Source organism: Coregonus lavaretus (assembly GCF_964263955.1).
Source record: "Coregonus lavaretus genome assembly, contig: HAP1_SCAFFOLD_734, whole genome shotgun sequence".
In the NCBI taxonomy this organism is placed as follows: Eukaryota; Metazoa; Chordata; class Actinopteri; order Salmoniformes; family Salmonidae; genus Coregonus; species Coregonus lavaretus.
Genome location: NW_028165437.1, coordinates 35,001 through 60,000, shown reverse-complemented (window position 1 = coordinate 60,000; position 25,000 = coordinate 35,001). Strand labels below are relative to the sequence as shown.

The 25,000-nt window shown below is 43.7% G+C and overlaps 1 protein-coding gene across 1 annotated transcript in view; it reads right to left on the bottom strand.

Moving 5' to 3' along the window:
• Positions 1 to 25,000, bottom strand: part of LOC311115868 (caspase recruitment domain-containing protein 11-like) — a gene marked incomplete at both ends in the record, with an annotated part of 58,364 nt that overhangs the window by 2,711 nt on the left and 30,653 nt on the right. The window contains 7 exons of the mRNA XM_084190992.1: positions 9,816 to 9,940; positions 10,022 to 10,204; positions 15,339 to 15,456; positions 15,604 to 15,699; positions 20,983 to 21,067; positions 21,897 to 22,012; positions 23,445 to 23,572. Of these exons, the coding sequence (XP_084047118.1) occupies positions 9,816 to 9,940; positions 10,022 to 10,204; positions 15,339 to 15,456; positions 15,604 to 15,699; positions 20,983 to 21,067; positions 21,897 to 22,012; positions 23,445 to 23,572 (851 nt within the window). The remainder of the gene's footprint in view (positions 1 to 9,815; positions 9,941 to 10,021; positions 10,205 to 15,338; positions 15,457 to 15,603; positions 15,700 to 20,982; positions 21,068 to 21,896; positions 22,013 to 23,444; positions 23,573 to 25,000) is intronic.

Genomic DNA, 25,000 nt, shown 5'->3' with positions numbered 1-25,000 from the left:
CAGCCCCAAAACATCACTGCTCTAGAGGAGATCTGCATGGAGGAATGGGCCAAAATACCAGCAACAGTGTGTGAAAACCTTGTGAAGACTAACAGAAAACGTTTGACCTGTGTCATTGCCAACAAAGGGTATATAACAAAGTATTGAGAAACTTTTGTTATTGACCAAATACTTATTTTCCACCATAATTTGCAAATAAATTCATTACAAATCCTACAATGTGATTTTCTGGAATTTTTTTTCTCATTTTGTCTGTCATAGTTGACGTGTACCTATGATGAAAATTACAGGCCTCTCTCATCTTTTTAAGTGGGAGAACTTGCACAATTGGTGGCTGACTAAATACTTTTTTCCCCCACTGTATCATTCAGTCGACATTCATTCCGGCTTTAGACTGTGGCGATATTGTCTATATAAATGCAGCTGCCACTGTATTGAAGCCATTGGACATAGTTTATCATAGCACACTAGGATTTATTATGGGCGAGAGGTTCAGTACACATCACTGCATTCTGTATCAGAAAGTAGGCTGGCTCTCTTAAGGACTGTTTGACACATTACTGCGTAACTCTGTTTTCCTGAATAAATCCTGTTATTCTGTGATTTACCCTCCTGCACCTGACTCCTTCAACTCACCCATCACAGTTATGATGGTGAACGTGCAATCACTGGAGAATAAACTGGATGAGCTCCGTTAGAGACTATCCTATCAATCACTGGAGAATAAACTGGATGACCTCTGTTAGAGACTATCCTATCAATCACTGGAGAATAAACTGGATGAGCTCCGTTAGAGACAATCCTATCAATAACTGGAGAATAAACTGGATGAGCTCCGTTAGAGACTATCCTATCAATCACTGGAGAATAAACTGGATGAGCTCCGTTAGAGACTATCCTATCAATCACTGGAGAATAAACTGGATGAGCTCCGTTAGAGACTATCCTATCAATCACTGGAGAATAAACTGGATGACCTCCGTTAGAGACTATCCTATCAATCACTGGAGAATAAACTGGATGAGCTCCGTTAGAGACAATCCTATCAATCACTGGAGAATAAACTGGATGAGCTCCGTTAGAGACTATCCTATCAATCACTGGAGAATAAACTGGATGAGCTCCGTTAGAGACTATCCTATCAATCACTGGAGAATAAACTGGATGAGCTCCGTTAGAGACTATCCTATCAATCACTGGAGAACAAACTGGATGAGTTCCGTTAGAGACTATCCTACCAGTCACTGGAGAGTAAAACTGGATGAGTTCCGTTAGAGACTACCAACGTGATCTGAAGAACTGTAAAAAATGTTTCACTGAGTCGTGGCTGAACAAGGACATGGTAAATATAAATCTAGAACAGAACAGCTAAGGGGTGCGCAGTCTCTAATATTAAATAAGTCTTGAGGTTTTTCTCTCCTGAGGTACAGTACCTCATGATAAGCTGTACACCATACTATTTACCAAGATAGTTTTTATCTATATTTTTCATAGCCATCTACTTACCACCACAAACCAATGCTGGCACTAAGACCGCACTCAATGAGCTGTATAAGAACATAAGCAAACAAGAAAATGCTCACCCAGATGCGGTGCACCTAGTGGCCGGGGATTGTAATGCAGGGAAACAGAAATCCGTTTTACCTCATTTTTACCAGTATGTCTCCTGTGCAACTAGACAAGAAAAAACTTTAGATCACCTCAACTCTACACACATTGAAACAAACAACGCTCTCCCTCGCCCTCCATTTGGCAAATCTGACCATAACTCCATCCTCTTAATTCCTGTTTACAAGCAAAAACTCAAACAGGAAGTACCAGTGATGTGCTAAATACGGAAGTGGTCCCATGAAGTGGATGCTAAGCTACAGGACTGTTTCTCTAGCACAGACTGGAATATGATCCGGGATTCATCTGATGGCATTGAGGAGTTTACCACATCAGTCACCGGCTTAATTAATACGTGCATCAACAATGTAGTCCCCACAGTGACCATACGTACTGTACATATCCCAACCAGAAGCCATGGATTATAGGCTAGAGCTGCCGCTTTCAAGGAGCGGACACAAATCCGGACGCTTATAAGAAATCCTGCTACGCCTTCCGACGAACCATCAAAAAGACAAAGCGTCAATACAGGACTAAAATCAAATCCTATTACACCGGCTCTGACGCTCATCGGATGTGGCAGGGTTGGCAAACTAAGGCCATATCTAATTTTCTCTCTTTCTCTCCCTCTCTCTCTCTCCCTCCCCTCCCGGAGGACCTGAACCCTAGGACCATGCCTCAGGACTACCTGGCTTGATGACTCCTTGCTGTCCCCAGTCCACCTGGTCATGCTGCTGCTCCAGTTTCCACTCTTCTGACCTGTTCACCGGACGTGCTACCTTGTCCCAGACCTGCTGTTTTCAACTCTCTCTCTACCGCACCTGCTATTTCAACCTCTAATTGCCTGGCTATGAAAAGCCAAGTGAAATGTACTTACTCCTGATGTACTGACCTGTTGCAACCTCTACAACCACTGTGATTATTATTTGACCCTGCTGGTCATCTATGAACGTTTGAACATTTTGGAGAATAATCTGGCCTTTATGGCCATGTACTGTTATAATCTCCACCCTGCACAGCCAGAAGGGGACTGGCCACCCCTCAGAGCCTGGTTCCTCTCTAGGTTTCTTCCTAGGTTCCTGCCTTTCTAGGGAGTTTTTCCTAGCCACCGTGCTTCTACATCTGCATTGCTGCTGTTTGGGGTTTTAGGCTGGGTTTCTGTATAGCACTTTGTGACATCTGCTGATGTAAAAAGGGCTTTATAAATAAAATTGGATTGATTTTGATTGATTGATTGATTGATCATGGATTGCAAAGGAAAACCCAGCCGCAAGTTGACCAGTAATGCGAGCCTACCAGATGAGCTAAATGCCTTCTATGCTCGCTTCGAGGCAAGCAACATGGAACAATGCATGAGAGCACCAGCTGTTCCAGATGACTGTTTGATCATGCTCTCCGTAGCCAATGTGAGTAAGAACTTTAAACAGGTCAACATTCACAGGACGTTTACTCAGAGCATGCGCTGACCAGCTGGCAAGTGTCTTCACTGACATTTTCAACCTCTCCCTGAGCCAGTCTGTAGTACCTACAGGTTTCAAGCAGACCACCACAGACCCCGTGCCCAAGAACGCCAGGGTAACCTGTCTAAATGACTATCGCTCCGTAGCACACACATCTGTAGCCATGATATGCTGAGACCATCTTGACTGGCTGCATAACCGCTTGGTATGAAAACTGCACAGCATCCGACCACAAGGCGCTACAGAGGGTAGTGCGTATGGCCCAGTGCATCACTGGGGCCGAGCTCCCTTACATCCAGGAGCTCTATACCAGGCGGTGTCAGAGGAAGGCCCTACAATTGTCAAAGACTCCAGCCACCCAAGTCGCAGTCTGTTCTCTCTACTACTGTACGGCAGGCGGTACCGGAACACCAAGTCACAGTCTGTTCTCTCTACTAATGTACGGCAGACGGTACCGGAACACCAAGTCACAGTCTGTTCTCTCTACTACCGTACAGCAGGCGGTACCGGAACACCAAGTCACAGTCTGTTCTCTCTACTACTGAACGGCAGGCGGTACCGGAACACCAAGTCACAGTCTGTTCTCTCTACTACTGTACGGCAGGCGGTACCGGAACACCAAGTCACAGTCTGTTCTCTCTACTACTGTACGGCAGGCGGTACCAGAACACCAAGTCACAGTCTGTTCTCTCTACTACCGTACGGCAGGCGGTACCGGAACACCAAGTCACAGTCTGTTCTCTCTACTACTGTACGGCAGGCGGTACCAGAACACCAAGTCACAGTCTGTTCTCTCTACTACTGTACGGCAGGCGGTACCGGAACACCAAGTCACAGTCTGTTCTCTCTACTACCGTACGGCAGGCGGTACCGGAACACCAAGTCACAGTCTGTTCTCTCTACTACTGTACGGCAGGCGGTACCGGAAACACCAAGTCACAGTCTGTTCTCTCTACTACCGTACGGCAGGCGGTACCGGAACACCAAGTCACAGTCTGTTCTCTCTACTACTGTACGGCAGGCGGTACCGGAACACCAAGTCACAGTCTGTTCTCTCTACTACAGTATGGCAGGCGGTACCAGAACACCAAGTCTGGGACCAAAAGGCTCCTGAACAAAGCCATAAGACTGCTAAACAGTTAATTAAACAGCTACCCAGACTTTCTGCTTTTCACCCCTACCTACATGTGCACAGTACTTCAATCAATCAATCAATCACATAACCAAACCTACATGTACGTATTACCTCAATCAATCATCCCAACAACCTCATACCCAGTACACTGACTCGGTACCCGTACTCCTTGTATATAGCCTGTATATAGCCTGTATATAGCCTGTAAATAGCTGTATATAGCCTGTATATAGCCTGTATATAGCCTGTATAGAGCCTGTATATAGCTGTATATAGCCTGTATATAGCCTGTATACAGCCTGTATATAGCCTGTATGTAGCCTGTATATAGCCTGTATATAGCCTGTATATAGCCTGTATAGAGCCTGTATATAGCTGTATATAGCCTGTATATAGCCTGTATATAGCCTGTATATAGCCTGTATGTAGCCTGTATATAGCCTGTCTATAGACTGTATATAGCCTGTATATAGCCTGTATATAGCCTGTATATAGCCTGTCTATAGCCTGTCTATAGCCTGTATATAGCCTGTATATAGCTTGTATATAGCCTGTCTATAGCCTGTATATAGACTGTATATAGCCTGTATATAGCCTGTATATAGCCTGTATATAGCCTGTCTATAACCTGCATATAGACTGTATATAGCCTGTATATAGCCTGTATATAGCCTGTATATAGCTGTATATAGCCTGTATATAGCCTGTATATAGACTGTATATAGCCTGTATATAGCTGTATATAGCCTGTATATAGCCTGTATATAGCCTGTCTATAGCCTGTATATAGACTGTATATAGCCTGTATATAGCCTGTATATAGCCTGTATATAGCCTGTATATAGCCTGTATATAGCTGTATATAGCTGTATATAGCCTGTATATAGCTGTATATAGCCTGTATATAGCCTGTATATAGCTGTATAGAGCCTGTATATAGCCTGTATATAGCTGTATATAGCCTGTATATAGCCTGTATATAGCCTGTCTATAGCCTGTCTATAGACTGTATATAGCCTGTATATAGCCTGTATATAGCCTGTATATAGACTGTATATAGCCTGTATATAGCTGTATATAGCCTGTATATAGCCTGTATATAGCCTGTATATAGCTGTATATAGCCTGTATATAGCCTGTATATAGCCTGTATATAGCCTGTATATAGCCTGTATATAGCCTGTATAGAGCCTGTATATAGCTGTATAGAGCCTGTATATAGCCTGTATATAGCCTGTATATAGCCTGTATATAGCTGTATATAGCCTGTATATAGCCTGTATATAGCCTGTATATAGCTGTATATAGCCTGTATATAGCCTGTATATAGACTGTATATAGCCTGTATATAGCTGTATATAGCCTGTATATAGCCTGTATATAGCCTGTCTATAGCCTGTATATAGACTGTATATAGCCTGTATATAGCCTGTATATAGCCTGTATATAGCTGTATATAGCTGTAAATAGCCTGTATATAGCCTGTATATAGCTGTATATAGCCTGTATATAGCCTGTATATAGCTGTATAGAGCCTGTATATAGCCTGTATATAGCCTGTATAGAGCCTGTATATAGCTGTATAGAGCCTGTATATAGCCTGTATATAGCCTGTATATAGCCTGTATATAGCTGTATATAGCCTGTATATAGCCAGTTTATAGCTGTATATAGCCTGTATATAGCCTGTATATAGCCTGTATATAGCTGTATATAGCCTGTATATAGCCTGTATATAGACTGTATATAGCCTGTATATAGCCTGTATATAGCCTGTATATAGCCTGTCTATAGACTGTATATAGCCTGTATATAGCCTGTATATAGCCTGTATATAGCCTGTATATAGCCTGTATATAGCTGTATATAGCCTGTATATAGCTGTATATAGCCTGTATATAGCTGTATATAGCCTGTATATAGCCTGTATATAGCCTGTATATAGCTGTATATAGCCTATATATAGCTGTATATAGCCTGTATATAGCCTGTATATAGCTGTATATAGCCTGTATATAGCTGTATATAGCCTGTATATAGCCTGTATATAGCTGTATATAGCCTGTATATAGCCTGTATATAGCCTGTATATAGCCTGTATATAGCTGTATATAGCCTGTATATAGCCTGTATATAGCCTGTATATAGCCTGTATATAGCTGTATATAGCCTGTATATAGCCTGTATATAGCCTGTATATAGCTGTATATAGCCTGTATATAGCCTGTATATAGCCTGTATATAGCTGTATATAGCCTGTATATAGCCTGTATATAGCCTGTATATAGCTGTATATAGCCTGTATATAGCCTGTATATAGCCTGTATATAGCTGTATATAGCCTGTATATAGCCTGTATATAGCCTGTATATAGCCTGTATATAGCCTGTATATAGCTGTATATAGCCTGTATATAGACTGTATATAGCCTGTATATAGCCTGTATATAGCTGTATATAGCCTGTATATAGCTGTATATAGCTTGTATGTAGCCTGTATATAGCCTGTCTATAGACTGTATATAGCCTGTATATAGCCTGTATATAGCCTGTATATAGCCTGTCTATAGCCTGTCTATAGCCTGTATATAGCCTGTATATAGCCTGTATATAGCCTGTCTATAGCCTGTATATAGACTGTATATAGCCTGTATATAGCCTGTATATAGCCTGTATATAACCTGTATATAGACTGTATATAGCCTGTATATAGCCTGTATATAGCTGTATATAGCCTGTATATAGCCTGTATATAGACTGTATATAGCCTGTATATAGCTGTATATAGCCTGTATATAGCCTGTATATAGCCTGTCTATAGCCTGTATATAGCCTGTATATAGCCTGTATATAGCCTGTATATAGCCTGTATATAGCCTGTATATAGCTGTATATAGCTGTATATAGCCTGTATATAGCCTGTATATAGCTGTATATAGCCTGTATATAGCCTGTATATAGCTGTATATAGCCTGTATATAGCCTGTATATAGCCTGTCTATAGCCTGTATATAGACTGTATATAGCCTGTATATAGCCTGTATATAGCCTGTATATAGCCTGTATATAGCTGTATATAGCCTGTATATAGCCTGTATATAGCCTGTATATAGCCTGTATATAGCTGTATATAGCCTGTATATAGCCTGTATATAGCCTGTATATAGCCTGTATATAGCTGTATATAGCCTGTATATAGCTGTATATAGCCTGTATATAGCCTGTATATAGCCTGTATAGAGCCTGTATATAGCTGTATATAGCCTGTATATAGCCTGTATATAGCCTGTATATAGCCTGTATATAGCTGTATATAGCCTGTATATAGCTGTATATAGCCTGTATATAGCCTGTATATAGCCTGTATAGAGCCTGTATATAGCTGTATAGAGCCTGTATATAGCCTGTATATAGCTGTATAGAGCCTGTATATAGCCTGTATATAGCCTGTATATAGCCTGTATATAGCTGTATATAGCCTGTATATAGCCAGTTTATAGCTGTATATAGCCTGTATATAGCCTGTATATAGCCTGTATATAGCTGTATATGGCCTGTATATAGCCTGTATATAGACTGTATATAGCCTGTATATAGCCTGTATATAGCCTGTATATAGCCTGTCTATAGACTGTATATAGCCTGTATATAGCCTGTATATAGCCTGTATATAGCCTGTATATAGCTGTATATAGCCTGTATATAGCTGTATATAGCCTGTATATAGCTGTATATAGCCTGTATATAGCCTGTATATAGCTGTATATAGCCTATATATAGCTGTATATAGCCTGTATATAGCCTGTATATAGCTGTATATAGCCTGTATATAGCTGTATATAGCCTGTATATAGCCTGTATATAGCTGTATATAGCCTGTATATAGCCTGTATATAGCCTGTATATAGCCTGTATATAGCTGTATATAGCCTGTATATAGCCTGTATATAGCCTGTATATAGCCTGTATATAGCTGTATATAGCCTGTATATAGCCTGTATATAGCCTGTATATAGCCTGTATATAGCTGTATATAGCCTGTATATAGCCTGTATATAGCCTGTATATAGCTGTATATAGCCTGTATATAGCCTGTATATAGCCTGTATATAGCTGTATATAGCCTGTATATAGCCTGTATATAGCTGTATATAGCCTGTATATAGCTGTATATAGCCTGTATATAGCCTGTATATAGCCTGTATATAGCCTGTATATAGCCTGTATGTAGCTGTATATAGCCTGTATATAGACTGTATATAGCCTGTATATAGCTGTATATAGCCTGTATATAGCTGTATATAGCTGTATATAGCCTGTATATAGCTGTATATAGCCTGTATATAGCCTGTATAGCCTGTATATAGCTGTATATAGCCTGTATATAGCCTGTATATAGCCTGTATATAGCCTGTATATAGCCTGTATATAGCCTGTATGTAGCTGTATATAGCCTGTATATAGACTGTATATAGCCTGTATATAGCCTGTATATAGCTGTATATAGCCTGTATATAGCTGTATATAGCTGTATATAGCCTGTATATAGCTGTATATAGCCTGTATATAGCCTGTATAGCCTGTATATAGCTGTATATAGCCTGTATATAGCCTGTATATAGCCTGTATATAGCCTGTATATAGCCTGTATATAGCTGTATATAGCCTGTATATAGCCTGTATATAGCCTGTATATAGCCTGTATATAGCTGTATATAGCTGTATATAGCCTGTATATAGCCTCGTTATCTTTATTTTATTGTGTTACTGTTTTCTTTGTATCTATTTATACATGTTCGTACTTTTGAACTGCATTGTGGGAAAGGGCTCATAAGTAAGCATTTAATGGTAAAGTCTACACTTGTTGTATTCGGCACGTGACAAATAAAATGAGATTTTACTTGATTCTATTGTTTTGTTTATAAAGCAAACTTCCTTCATACCTTACTTCTTAGTTAAATTAGTGACATACGAGTCACCTGACCTGATCACAGGGATGGGTAACTACAGAATTAGGGAAATCTGCTTTCACCCGTGTATGGAATGATACAATTAATGAAATACAATAAAATAAAATGTTATTGGTCGCAATCACTTGTTTAGCAGATGTTATTGCAGAGCTCTCTGCACCTTGATGCTCAGGTGCCTCCAGGGCAGTTCAAGTTGTTAAACTACTGAACACCCGATTGGCACGTGTTTTTCTGTTGTTCATTAGAAAAAAACGAGATTTCAGTCTTGGAGGTGTGTTTCCTGACCGATTCTGCGTTTGGTTAATGATGTTTGTCCCCCATGAGATACTGTAGATGCAGAAGCTTATTTCACTCAAAATTCCCAGAATGTATCTAAGATAACTTAAGAAATCTATAATTAATATTGAAGTTTTTGCCAAGAATGTTTTAGTTGCGCAATTTTACATCTAAGTAAGGTGTTTGGTGCAGTATTTCTCAAGTAAAAAAAAATTGTTGAGGAATGTGTTCGCTTCTTAAATTGCTTGTAATATTGTCTGGTTTTATGACGTTGCATTGGAAAAGAGGCCTTGGTCTCCATGGGACTCGCTGCTAAAATAAAGGTTCTATAAAAAATAAATCAGTCAAGATGTAAAATAGTATGTACCTTTGCAGCAACGGCCTCTATGTTCTCAGGAGAGACAACCTCGTAGGTGTTCGTGTGTTTCTCTCTGGAGGAGATGATGGGTTCAAGCCTCTGTCTCATTAGGAACTCTTCTTTCGTTAGGACGTCTGCAATACATGACCTTTAATATAATATAATATAACAAAATCATTTTAAACACAAACACACACACACACACACAACCCAACCTGGTTTGCAGATGTTGAAGTCCATGGCTCCCCCCATGTTGAGTATCTTCTGTATAATGGTCCGGGCCAGACTGGTTGGACTGATCAGAACCGGCCTCTTCCTCTGGACCCGCTGGGGGGAGACCAGGCTGTACGGAACCAGGCTCACACCCCTACTCACATCACTGTCTGGGTCTGCACAGTCTTCACACACACACACACACACACACACACACACACACACACACACACACACACACACACACACACACACACACACACACACACACACATTGTAAACGGTACAGGGTGTAGGGTATATAATGATATACAGTGCATATATATATAAATTATACATATAGAGAGAGCGAGACAGGTGTAGTGTATAGGTAAACTCAGCAAAAAAATAAACGTCCCTTTTTCAGGACCCTGTCTCTCAAAGATAATTCTTAAAAATCCAAATAACTTCACAGATCTTCATTGTAAAGGGTTTAAACACTGTTACCCTATGCTTGTTCAATGAATCATAAACAATTAATGAACATGCACCTGTGGAACGGTCGTTAAGACACTAACAGCTTACAGACGGTAGGCAATTAAGGTCACAGTTATGAAAACTTAGGACACTAAAAAGGCCTTTCTACTGACTCTGAAAAACACCAAAAGAAAGATGCCCAGGGTCCCTGCTCATCTGCGTGAACGTGCCTTAGGCATGCTGCAAGGAGGCATGAGGACTGCAGATGTGGCCAGGGCAATAAATTGCAATGTCCGTACTGTGAGACGCCTAAGACAGCGCTACAGGGAGACAGGACGGACAGCTGATCGTCCTCGCAGTGGCAGACCACGTGTAACAACACCTGCGCAGGATCGGTACATCCGAGCATCACACCTGCGGGACAGGTACAGGATGGCAACAACAACTGCCTGAGTTACACCAGGAACGCACAATCCCACCATCAGTGCTCAGACTGTCCGCAATAGGCTGAGAGAGGCTGGACTGAGGGCTTGTAGGCCTGTTGTAAGGCAGGTCCTCACCAGACATCACCGGCAAAAAGTGCTGGCAAAAAGTGCTCTTCACTGACGAGTCACGGTTTTGTCTCAAGGGGTGATGGTCGGATTTGCGTTTATCGTCGAAGGAATGAGCGTTACACCGAGGCCTGTACTCTGGAGCGGGATCGATTTGGAGGTGGAGGGTCCGTCATGGTCTGGGGCGGTGTGTCACAGCATCATCGGACTGATCTTGTTGTCATTGCAGGCAATCTCAACGCTGTGCGTTACAGGAAAGACATCCATGTGGTACCCTTCCTGCAGGCTCATCCTGACATGACCCTCCAGCATGACAATGCCACCAGCCATACTGCTCGTTCTGTGCTTGTTTTCCTGCAAGACAGGAATGTCAGTGTTCTGCCATGGCCAGCGAAGAGCCCGGATCTCAATCCCATTGAGCATGTCTGGGACCTGTTGGATCGGAGGGTGAGGGCTAGGGCCACCCCCCCCCCCCCCCCCCCCAGAAATTTTCGGGAATTTGCAGGTGCCTTGGTGGAAGAGTGGGGTAACATCTTACAGCAAGAACTGGCAAATCTGGTGCAGTCCATGAGGAGGAAATGCACTGCAGTACTTAATGCAGCTGGTGGCCACACCAGATACTGACTGTTACTTTAGATTTTGACCCCCCCTTTGTTCAGGGACACATTATTCCATTTCTGTTAGTCACATGTCTGTGGAACTTGTTCAGTTTATTACATTTTAGTCATTTAGCAGACGCTCTTATCCAGAGCGACTTACAGTTAGTGAGTGCATACATTTTTATTTTTCATACTGGCCCCCCGTGGGAATCGAACCCACAACCCTGGCGTTGCAAATGCCATGCTCTACCAACTGAGCTACATGTAGTGTGTAGGATGTAGGGTGTAGGGTGTAGTGTGTAGGGTGTAGTGTGTAGGGTGTAGTGTGTAGTGTGTAGGGTGTAGTGTGTAGGGTGTAGGGTGTAGGGTGTAGTGTGTAGGGTGTAGGGTGTAGGGTGTAGTGTGTAGGGTGTAGTGTGTAGTGTGTAGGGTGTAGTGTGTAGGGTGTAGTGTGTAGGGTGTAGTGTGTAGGGTGTAGGCTGTAGGGTGTAGGGTGTAGGGTGTAGTGTGTAGGGTGTAGTGTGTAGGGTGTAGTGTGTAGGGTGTAGGGTGTAGTGTGTAGGGTGTAGTGTGTAGGGTGTAGGGTGTAGGGTGTAGGGTGTAGTGTGTAGGGTGTAGTGTGTAGGGTGTAGGGTGTAGGGTGTAGGGTGTAGGGTGTAGTGTGTAGGGTGTAGTGTGTAGGGTGTAGTGTGTAGGGTGTAGGGTGTAGGGTGTAGTGTGTAGGGTGTAGGGTGTAGGGTGTAGTATGTAGGCTGTAGGGTGTAGGGTGTAGTGTGTAGGGTGTAGTGTGTAGGGTGTAGTGTGTAGTGTGTAGTGTGTAGTGTGTAGGGTGTAGTGTGTAGGGTGTAGTGTGTAGGCTGTAGGGTGTAGGGTGTAGGGTGTAGGCTGTAGCGTGTAGGGTGTAGGGTGTAGGGTGTAGTATGTAGGCTGTAGGGTGTAGGGTGTAGTGTGTAGGGTGTAGTGTGTAGGGTGTAGTGTGTAGTGTGTAGGGTGTAGTGTGTAGGGTGTAGGGTGTAGGGTGTAGTGTGTAGGGTGTAGGGTGTAGTGTGTAGGGTGTAGTGTGTAGTGTGTAGGGTGTAGTGTGTAGGGTGTAGTGTGTAGGGTGTAGTGTGTAGGGTGTAGGCTGTAGGGTGTAGGGTGTAGGGTGTAGTGTGTAGGGTGTAGTGTGTAGGGTGTAGTGTGTAGGGTGTAGGGTGTAGTGTGTAGGGTGTAGTGTGTAGGGTGTAGTGTGTAGGGTGTAGGGTGTAGTGTGTAGGGTGTAGTGTGTAGGGTGTAGGGTGTAGGGTGTAGGGTGTAGGGTGTAGTGTGTAGGGTGTAGTGTGTAGGGTGTAGTGTGTAGGGTGTAGGGTGTAGGGTGTAGTGTGTAGGGTGTAGTGTGTAGGGTGTAGGGTGTAGGGTGTAGTGTGTAGTGTGTAGGGTGTAGTGTGTAGGGTGTAGTGTGTAGGGTGTAGTGTGTAGGGTGTAGTGTGTAGGGTGTAGGGTGTAGTGTGTAGGGTGTAGGGTAAAGGGTGTAGGGTGTAGGGTGTAGGGTGTAGGGTGTAGTGTGTAGGGTGTAGTGTGTAGGGTGTAGTGTGTAGGGTGTAGGGTGTAGGGTGTAGTGTGTAGGGTGTAGTGTGTAGGGTAAAGGGTGTAGGGTGTAGGGTGTAGTGTGTAGGGTGTAGTGTGTAGGGTGTAGGGTGTAGTGTGTAGGGTGTAGGGTGTAGTGTGTAGGGTGTAGTGTGTAGGGTGTAGTGTGTAGGGTGTAGTGTGTAGGGTGTAGGGTGTAGGGTGTAGTGTGTAGGGTGTAGGGTGTAGGGTGTAGTGTGTAGGGTGTAGTGTGTAGGGTGTAGTGTGTAGGGTGTAGTGTGTAGGGTGTAGGGTGTAGGGTGTAGGGTGTAGAGTGTAGAGTGTAGGGTGTAGGGTGTAGGGTGTAGGGTGTAGGGTGTAGTGTGTAGGGTGTAGGGTGTAGGGTGTAGGGTGTAGGGTGTAGTGTGTAGGGTGTAGGGTGTAGGGTGTAGTGTGTAGGGTGTAGGGTGTAGTGTGTAGGGTGTAGGGTGTAGGGTGTAGGGTGTAGTGTGTAGGGTGTAGGGTGTAGTGTGTAGGGTGTAGTATGTAGGGTGTAGTGTGTAGGGTGTAGTGTGTAGGGTGTAGGGTGTAGGCTGTAGGGTGTAGGGTGTAGGGTGTAGTGTGTAGGGTGTAGGGTGTAGGCTGTAGGGTGTAGGGTGTAGGGTGTAGTGTGTAGGGTGTAGGGTGTAGGGTGTAGGGTGTAGGGTGTAGGGTGTAGTGTGTAGGGTGTAGGGTGTAGGGTGTAGTGTGTAGGGTGTAGGGTGTAGTGTGTAGGGTGTAGGGTGTAGGGTGTAGTGTGTAGGGTGTAGGGTGTAGTGTGTAAGGTGTAGTATGTAGGGTGTAGTGTGTAGGGTGTAGTGTGTAGGGTGTAGGGTGTAGGCTGTAGGGTGTAGGGTGTAGGGTGTAGTGTGTAGGGTGTACGATCCTCGTTTGTTAAGTGTAATGACACTGCTGGTCCTGCTCACACTGCCCTACCCTATGCTTTGACTTCTTTCTCCCCTCTCTCTCCAGATAAAATCTTGCGACTAGTGACTGCAGGCCGCCCAACAACCTGCCCGCTTGACCCCATCCCCTCCTCTCTTCTCCAGACCATCTCCGGTGACCTTCTCCCCTACCTTACCTCGCTGATCAACTCATGTAGGGTGTAGGGTGTAGTGTGTAGGGTGTAGGGTGTAGGGTGTAGTGTGTAGGGTGTAGGGTGTAGGGTGTAGGCTGTAGGGTGTAGGCTGTAGGGTGTAGGGTGTAGGCTGTAGGGTGTAGTGCTTAGGGTGTAGGGTGTAGGGTGTAGGGTGTAGTGTGTAGGGTGTAGTGTGTAGGGTGTAGGGTGTAGGGTGTAGGCTGTAGGGTGTAGTGTGTAGGGTGTAGTGTGTAGGGTGTAGTATGTAGGCTGTAGGGTGTAGGGTGTAGGGTGTAGTGTGTAGGGTGTAGGGTGTAGTGTGTAGGGTGTAGTGTGTAGGGTGTAGTGTGTAGGGTGTAGGGTGTAGGGTGTAGGGTGTAGGGTGTAGTGTGTAGGGTGTAGTGTGTAGGCTGTAGGGTGTAGGGTGTAGTGTGTAGGGTGTAGTGTGTAGGGTGTAGGGTGTAGGGTGTAGTGTGTAGGGTGTAGTGTGTAGTGTGTAGGCTGTAGGGTGTAGGGTGTAGTGTGTAGGGTGTAGTGTGTAGTGTGTAGGCTGTAGGGTGTAGGGTGTAGTGTGTAGTGTGTAGGCTGTAGGGTGTAGGGTGTAGTGTGTAGTGTGTAGGCTGTAGGGTGTAGTGTGTAGTGTGTAGGCTGTAGGCTGTAGGGTGTAGTGTGTAGTGTGTAGGCTGTAGGGTGTAGGGTGTAGTGTGTAGGGTGTAGGGTGTAGGGTGTAGGGTGTAGGGTGTAGGCTGTAGGGTGTAGGGTGTAGGGTGTAGTGTGTAGTGTGTAGGCTGTAGGGTGTAGGGTGTAGGGTGTAGTGTGTAGGGTGTAGGGTGTAGGGTGTAGGGTGTAGGCTGTAGGGTGTAGGGTGTAGGGTGTAGTGTGTAGGCTGTAGGGTGTAGGGTGTAGGGTGTAGTGTGTAGGCTGTAGGGTGTAGGGTGTAGTGTGTAGGGTGTAGGGTGTAGGGTGTAGGGTGTAGGCTGTAGGGTGTAGGGTGTAGGGTGTAGTGTGTAGGCTGTAGGGTGTAGGGTGTAGGGTGTAGTGTATGGCTTACCATCCTGTCTGAGGGTTTCGAAGCCTGGTCTGGGCAGCGTTGAGTTTCCTGAGCTCACGATGCGAACACGCTCACTGCTGTTCATGCGCTTATACTTGTTATCCACCCTGCTGACAAACTACACACACACACACACACACACACACACACACACAGCACTTTAAATGCGGAAATGTGTGTGTGCATGTGCGTATGTGTGCGTGTGTGCGTGTGTGTGTGTGTGTGTGTGTGTGTGTGTGTGTGTGTGTGTGTGTGTGTGTATTACCTGTAGTATCTGTGTGATGAAGACGCTGGCTCTGGACATACGAGGGCTGGATTTGGGGTCTGGGGACAGGCTGGACTCTTCAGGCTGTAAGGTGTTCTACACAACAACAACAACAACAACACAGGTAGAGACAGGTCAACATATTTACATGTAGTTAGTTCACGGTTAGGGTTCTGAAAGGGTTAAGGTTAAGGGTTAAGGGTTAAGGGTTAAGGGTTAAGGGTTAAGGGTAAGGTAGTTTAGGACAGGATTCAATCCGATCGTCCCCCTTTTTGGCTGTGCACCTTTTAAAGGCAATGTTCCCACATTCATGGTAAAAGCTGGATATGTGTTCCCCCATTCATGGTAAACGCTGGATATGTGTTCCCCCATTCATGGTAAACGCTGGATATGTGTTCCCCCATTCATGGTAAACGCTGGATATGTGTTCCCCCATTCATGGTAAACGCTGGATATGTGTTCCCCCATTCATGGTAAACGCTGGATATGTGTTCCCCCATTCATGGTAAACGCTGGATATTTCGGCTCAATCGGAAATTAACTTGAATCCTAAAAGCACCAATCCTAAAAGGACCATCAAAAAACGTCATCATTTTGAAGAAGAAAAAAAAATATTGTTCTGAAAATGTAGGACTTTGTCAAGCAACTAGTTACCTACATAAAAACCCAATTTACCATGATTTCTGTGTTAATATGGAGGAATGGAATGGAATATAATATAATTCTGTGTTGTGGAGGAATGAAAAATAATCTCTCTTTTGTATTGTGGTGCTGTAAATGTGGACTCATAGTAAAAACTAGTTTGTGATACAAGCACCAAATGTGGCACAGAGGTACAGTGCATTTGGAAAGTGTTCAGACCCCTTGACTTTTTCCACATTTTGTTACGTTACAGCCTTATTCTAAAATTGATGAAATAGTTTTTTTCCCCTCATCAATCTACACACAATACCCCATAATGACAAAGCGAAAACAGGTTTTCAGAAATCTTTGCAAATGTATTAAAAATAACAAACTGAAATATTGATGGGTATTTTTTAGTGGACTATGAGATAAAACTGGGTTAATCACGAACATAGAGTTAGAATTCTTTGTTGCTGGGCCAGGAACTTAATTGGGTAATTTCACTGTGTGGGTAAAGTGGGAATCTGACCTCGGGTCGAATTGCTCGCTCTTACTTAAATCCAAGGCATCCTACTTTATGAGAGACTGAAACCAGACTGTGGCCTTTTGCTTCTCTCCTCAAACAAAGTGGAAAAAGCGGCCAGGGTTGGACAGAGTTCAGGCTAAACCTCTGTCTCTCCTTGGCTATCTTCTTGATTGATTACAGCATGATGGGGTGGGGTTTTGTGTATGTTTGAAAGATTTAAGTATGGACCTGTCATGTCGGGAGAGCCGGGGTTGAACAGAGTTTAAACTAAACATGAGTGTTTTTGCAAGATAAGGGATTTGATTGATTGTGAACTGAATGAAAGTCGAATTTAGCCGCCATCACAGACAAAGGAAGTGGGCGGAGCAATAAAGAGCGGGAAACTGAAGAGGGAGGGGTTTTGAGCTAGAAGGGATGAGAGTGGGACTGTATAGAGGGGGAGCAGAAAGAGAGAGGGGCCCTAATCTGCAGATTAGCCTGACTTTGCTGAAATTGTAAAAGTCATTCTTGATTCTACAAAAACTCTGAAAGAACTTTGATTTTTAATAAAGTATAGTGATTATTTTCACATTTACATAAGTATTCAGACCCTTTACTCAGTACTTTGTTGAAGCACCTTTGGCAGCGATTACAGCCTCAAGCCTTCTTGGGTATGACGCTACAAGCTTCTCACACCTGTATTTGGGGAGTTTCTCCCATTCTTCTCTGCAGATCCTCTCAAGCTCTGTCAGGTTGGATTGGGAGCGTTGCTGCACAGCTGTTTTCAGGTCTCTCCAGAGATGTTCGATCGGGTTCAAGTCCGGGCTCTGGCTGGGCCACTCAAGGACGTTCAGAGACTTGTCCCGAAGCCACTCCTGCGTTGTCTTGCCTGTGTGCTTAGGGTCGTTGTCCTGTTGGAAGGTGAACCTTCGCCCCAGTCTGAGGTCCTGAGCGCTCTGGAGCAGGTTTTCATCAAGGATCTCTCTGTACTTTGCTCCGTTCATCTTTGCCTTGATCCTGACTAGTCTTCCAGTCCCTGCCGCTGAAACACATCCCCACAGCATGATACTGCCACCACCATGCTTCACCGTAGGGATGGGGCCAGGTTTCCTCCAGACGTGACGCTTGGCATTCAGGCCAAAGAGTTTCATCTTGGTTTCATCAGACCAGAGAATCTTGTTTCTCATGGTCTGAGAGTCTTTAGGTGCCTTTTGGCAAACTCCAAGCAGGCTGTCATGTGCCTTTACTGAGGAGTGGCTTCCGTCTGACCACTCTACCATAAAGGCCTGATTGGTGGAGTGCTGCAGAGATGGTTGTCCTTCTGGAAGGTTCTCCCATCTCCACAGAGGAACTCTAGAGCTCTGTCAGAGTGACCATCGGGTTCTTGGTCACCTCCCTGACCAAGGCCCTTCTCCCCCGATTGCTCAGTTTGGCCGGGCAGCCAGCTCTAGGAAGAGTCTTGGTGGTTCCAAACTTCTTCCATTTAAGAATGATGGAGGCCACTGTGTTCTTGGGGACCTTCAATGCTGCAGAAATGTTTTGGTACCCTTCCCCAGATCTGTGCTTTGACACAATCCTGTCTCGGAGCTCTATGGACAATTCCCTCAACCTCATGGCTTGGTTGTTGCTCTGACATGCACTGTCAACTGTGGGACCTTATATAGACAGGTGTGTGCCTTTCCAAATCATGTCCAATCAATTTCATTTACCACAGGTGGACTCCAATCAAGTTGTAGAAATATCTCAAGGATGATCAATGGAAACAGGATACACCTGAGCTCAATTTCGAGTCTCATAGCAAAGGGTCTGAATACTTATGTAAATAAGGTATTTCTGTTTTTTATTTTTAATACATTAGCAAACATTTCTAAAAACCTGTTTTTGCTTTGTCATTATGGGGTATTGTGTGTAGATTGAAGATTATTTTTATTGATTTAATCAATTTTAGAATAAGGCTGTAATGTAACAAAATTTGGAAAAAGTCAAGGGGTCTGAATACTTTCCGAAGGCACTGTAGATGTATGTACCCTGAAAATATAGAGATATGGAGCCACCCCTAATTTGGCCTCTGGGGGGCGTGGCAGCCACTAGAAATAAAAAATAACAACAATTTAAATACGTACAGTATTTACAGTGAGGGAAAAAAGTATTTGATCCCCTGCTGTTTGCCCACTGACAAAGAAATAATCAGTCTATAATTTTAATGGTAGGTTTATTTGAACAGTGAGCATTACTGAACATTACTTAGTACTTGGTGGCAAAACCCTTGTTGGCAATCACAGAGGTCAGACGTTTCTTGTAGTTGGCCACCAGGTTTGCACACATCTCAGGAGGGATTTTGTCCCACTCCTCTTTGCAGATCTTCTCCAAGTCATTAAGGTTTTGAGGCTGACGTTTCGCAGCTCGAACCTTTAGCTCCCTCCACAGATTTTCTATGGGATTTAGGTCTGGAGACTGGCTAGGCCACTCCAGGACCTTAATGTGCTTCTTCTTGAGCCACTCCTTTGTTGCCTTGGCCGTGTGTTTTGGGTCATTGTCATGCTAGAATACCCATCCACAACCCATTTTCAATGCCCTGGCTGAGGGAAGGAGGTTCTCACACAAGATTTGACGATACATGGCCCCGTCCGTCGTCCTTTTGATGCGGGGAAGTTGTCCTGTCCCCTTAGCAGAAAAACACCCCCAAAGCATAATGTTTCCACCTCCATGTTTGACGGTGGGGATGGTGTTCTTGGGGTCATAGGCAGCATTCCTCCTCCTCCAAACACGGCGAGTTGAGTTGATGCCAAAGAGCTCCATTTTGGTCTCATCTGACCACAACACTTTCACCCAGTTCTCCTCTGAATCATTCAGATGTTCATTGGCAAACTTCAGACGGGCATGTGTGGTCCTCTGTAGCTCAGCTGGTAGAGCACGGCGCTTGTAACGCCAAGGTAGTGGGTTCGATCCCCGGGACCACCCATACACAAAAATTTATGCACGCATGACTGTAAGTCGCTTTGGATAAAAGCGTCTGCTAAATGGCATATTATTATTATTATTATGTATATGTGCTTTCTTGAGCAGGGGGACCTTGCGGGCGCTGCAGGATTTCAGTCCTTCACGGCGTAGTGTGTTACCAATTGTTTTCTTGGTGACTATGGTCCCAGCTGCCTTATGATCATTGACAAGATCCTCCCGTGTAGTTCTGGGCTGATTCCTCACCGTTTTCATGATCATTGCAACTCCACGAGGTGAGATCTTGCATGGAACCCCAGGCCGAGGTAGATTGACAGTTCTTTTGTGTTTCTTCCATTTGCGAATAATCGCACCAACTGTTGTCACCTTCTCACCAAGCTGCTTGGCGATGGTCTTGTAGCCCATTCCAGCCTTGTGTAGGTCTACAATCTTGTCCCTGACATCCTTGGAGAGCTCTTTGGTCTTGGCCATGGTGGAGAGTTTGGAATCTGATTGATTGATTGCTTCTGTGGACAGGTGTGCTCCTAATCTCATTTCGTTACCTGTATAAAAGACACCTTGGAGCCAGAAATCTTTCTGATTGAGAGGGGGTCAAATACTTATTTCCCTCTTTAAAATGCAAATCAATTTATAACATTTTTGACATGCATTTTTCTGGATTTTTTTGTTGTTATTCTGTCTCTCACTGTTCAAATAAACCTACCATTAAAATTATAGACTGATCATTTCTTTGTCAGTGGGCAAACGTACAAAATCAGCATGGGATCAAATACTTTTTTCCCTCACTGTAGGCTTCTAGTTAGTTAGGGACTAGTTTGTTAGAGGCTAGTTAGTTAGGGACTAGTTAGTTAGGGACTAGTTAGTACCCTGAGGTTATGCAGGCTGCTAATTAGTTCTAGTTAGTTAGGGGCTAGTTAGTTAGTTAGAGGCTAGTTTGTTAGGGGCTAGTTAGTACCTTGAGGTTATGCAGGGTGCTAGTTAGTTAGGGGCTAGTTAGTTAGTTAGAGGCTAGTTAGTTAGGGGCTAGTTAGTTAGGGGCTAGTTCGTTAGTTAGAGGCTAGTTAGTTAGGGGCTAGTTAGTACCGTGAGGTTATGCAGGCTGCTAGTTAGTTAGGGGTTAGTTGGCTAGATAGTTGGCTAGTTAGTACCCTGAGGTTGCGCAGGCTGCTAGTTAGTTAGGGGCTAGTTAGTTAGGGGCTAGTTAGTTAGTTAGAGGCTAGTTAGTTAGGGGCTAGTTAGTTAGGGGCTAGTTAGTTAGGGGTTAGTTGGCTAGATAGTTGGCTAGTTAGTACCCTGAGGTTGCGCAGGCTGTCATTCTCCTCTCTTCCTCCTCGACACACCAGCTTCTGGATCTTTACCAGGAGCAGCTGCTGAGCCCTGTAGACCACACACACAAACACACACACACACACACACACACACACACACACACACACACACACACAGACACACACACACACACACACACACACACACACACACACACACACACACACACACACACACACACACACACACACACACACACACACACACACACAGACACACACAAACACACACACACACAGGTCTGTGGTGATCTACAGTGGTTGCTAGTCTGATGTTGTATCAAGCAAAGTATTATAAGAGCAGTATTTGAAATGATTCATCTAGTATTCTGTAGTAGTCTGTAGTGGTCTGTAGTAATCTGTAGTAATATGTAGTAGTCTGCAGTACTCTGTAGTAGTCTGTAGTAGTCTGTAGTACTCTGTAGTACTCTGTAGTAGTCTGTAGTAATCTGTAGTAAGATGTAGTAGTCTGTAGTAATCTGTAGTAATCTGTGTAATCTGTAGTAGTCTGCAGTACTCTGTAGTAGTCTGTAGTAATATGTAGTAGTCTGCAGTACTCTGTAGTAGTCTGTAGTAACCTGTAGTAATATGTAGTAGTCTGCAGTACTCTGTAGTAGTCTGTAGTAATCTGTAGTAGTCTGCAGTACTCTGTAGTAGTCTGTAGTAATCTGTAGTAGTATGTAGTAGTCTGTAGTAGTCTGTAGTAATCTGTAGTAGTATGTAGTAGTCTGTAGTAGTCTGTAGTAATCTGTAGTAGTATGTAGTAGTCTGTAGTAGTCTGTAGTAATCTGTAGTAATCTGTAGTAGTATGCAGTACTCTGTAGTAGTCTGTAGTAATCTGTAGTAGTATGTAGTAGTCTGTAGTTGTCTGTATTTACCGTGAGTATGAGGGGATGGTGCCTCTTTCAGGTAGGTCGGCTCCAGAGTAGGCTTCGACCCGGGAGCAAAGCCACTCAAACTTCCCCTGGTGCATCGTGTCCAGGACATGGACCACCTTAATCAATCAACCAATCAATCAATCAATAAGACAATAAATTAATCAATCAACCAAACAATAAATCAACCAATCACTCAATCAATCAACCGATCAACCTATCAATGATCAATCGAACAACCAATCAATCAATCAATCAATCAACCCTAACCCTGACAACAACAGCACGATACCAACAGGTACCTCGTCACATATGGTGTATTATGTAATGTACTGTATATATTATATATATATATTGATGTACCTTGTCACAAAGCACATATTGTATATTATGTCATGTATATATTGTATATATATTGATGTACCTCGTCACAAAGCACATATTGTATATTATGTCATGTATATATTGTGTATACCAACTACTGAGATATGTGGTTGTACCACCTAGCTATCTGAAGATGAATGTACTAACTACTGAGATATGTGGTTGTCCCACCTAGCTATCTGAAGATGAATGTACTAACTACTGAGATATGTGGTTGTCCCACCTAGCTATCTGAAGATTAATGTACTAACTACTGAGATATGTGGTTGTCCCACCTAGCTATCTGAAGATGAATGTACTAACTACTGAGATATGTGGTTGTCCCACCTAGCTATCTGAAGATGAATGTACTAACTACTGAGATATGTGGTTGTCCCACCTAGCTATCTGAAGATGAATGTACTAACTACTGAGATATGTGGTTGTCCCACCTAGCTATCTGAAGATGAATGTACTAACTACTGAGATATGTGGTTGTCCCACCTAGCTATCTGAAGATGAATGTACTAACTACTGAGATATGTGGTTGTCCCACCTAGCTATCTGAAGATGAATGCACTAACTACTGTAATATGTGGTTGTACCACCTAGCTATCTGAAGATGAATGCACTAACTGTAAGTTGCTCTGGATAAGAGTGTCTGCTAAATGACTAAAATTTAAAAATGTAAATATATATATTGATGTACCACAATCACGGAGCATCCTCAGAGAGCAGGGTTAGGGTTAGAGGTCAGAGGTTAGAGTTAGGGTCAGCAGGTACCTCGTCTCAGAGCATGCTCAGAGAGCAGGGTTAGGGTTAGAGGTTAGGGGTTAGGGGTTAGGGTCAGCAGGTACCTCGTCTCAGAGCATGCTCAGAGAGCAGGGTTAGGGGTTAGGGGTTAGGGTCAGCAGGTACCTCGTCTCAGAGCATGCTCAGAGAGCAGGGTTAGGGTTAGGGTTAGGGGTTAGGGTCAGCAGGTACCTCGTCTCAGAGCATGCTCAGAGAGCAGGGTTAGGGTTAGGGTTAGGGTCAGGGGTTAGGGTCAGCAGGTACCTCGTCTCAGAGCATGCTCAGAGAGCAGGGTTAGGGTTAGGGTTAGGGTCAGGGGTTAGGGTCAGCAGGTACCTCGTCTCAGAGCATGCTCAGAGAGCAGGGTTAGGGGTTAGGGTTAGGGTCAGCAGGTACCTCGTCACAATGCACGCTCAGAGAGCAGGTGTCTGATTGGCCAGAGATGTTGAGGTTGGTTCTGATGTAGAATGAGTCTCCTGACGTCACCGTTCCCTCCGATAGATCCCTCTGCAGCCTCCGGTACCCTGGCACACACACAGACACACACAGACACACACACACACACACACACACACACACACACACACACACATCATATATTGTGCAATGTTTTCTAGCTATGTTTGAAGCCTGAGCATAAAGAGAGGTTGTGTCCAGAACAGATGCAGATAAAACCACCACTACAATGGGTTAGGGGATTTACAATGGGTTAGGGGATTTACAATGGGTTAGGGGATTTACAATGGGTTAGGGGATTTACAATGCTGTTAGGGGATTTACAATGCTGTTAGGGGATTTATAATGGTGTTAGGGGATTTACAATGCTGTTAGGGGATTTACAATGCTGTTAGGGGATTTACAATGCTGTTAGGGGATTTACAATGCTGTTAGGGGATTTACAATGGGTTAGGGGATTTACAATGCTGTTAGGGGATTTACAATGGTGTTAAGGGATTTACAATGGGTTAGGGGATTTACAATGGGTTAGGGGATTTACAATGCTGTTAGGGGATTTACAATGGGTTAGGGGATTTACAATGGGTTAGGGGATTTACAATGCTGTTAGTGGGTTTACAATGGTGTTAGGGGATTTACAATGGTGTTAGGGGATTTACAATGGTGTTAGTGGGTTTACAATGCTGTTAGGGGATTGAGAATACTGTTAGGGGATTTACAATGGTGTTAGGGGGTTTACAATGGTGTTAGGGAATTTACAATGGTGTTAGGGGATTTACAATGCTGTTAGGGGATTGAGAATAATGTTAGGGAATTTACAATGGTGTTAGGGGTTTTACAACGGAAATAGGGGATTTACAGTGGTGTTAGGGGATATAGAATGTTGTTAGGCTATTTACAATGGTGTTAGCAGATTGACAACGCTTTTAGAGGATTTACAATGGTGTGAGGGTATTTAGAATGCTGTTAGGGGATTTAGAATATTGTTAAGGGATTTACAATGCTGTTAGGGGATTTACAATGGTGTTAAGGGATTTACAATGCTGTTAGGGGATTTACAATGCTGTTAGGGGATTTACAATGCTGTTAGGGGATTTACAATGCTGTTAGGGGGTTTACAATGGTGTTAGGGGATTTACAATGGTGTTAGGGGGTTTACAATGGTGTTAGGGGATTTACAATGGTGTTAGGGGATTTACAATGGTGTTAGGGGATTTACAATGCTGTTAGGGGATTTACAATGCTGTTAGGGGGTTTACAATGGTGTTAGGGGATTTACAATGGTGTTAGGGGGTTTACAATGGTGTTAGGGGGTTTACAATGGTGTTAGGGGATTGAGAATACTGTTAGGGAATTTACAATGGTGTTAGGGGATTTACAATGGTGTTAGGGGTTTACAATGGTATTAGGACATTTAAAATGGTGTTAAGGGATTTACTGTACAATGATGTTAGGGGATTTACTGTACAATGATGTTAGGGGATTTACTGTACAAT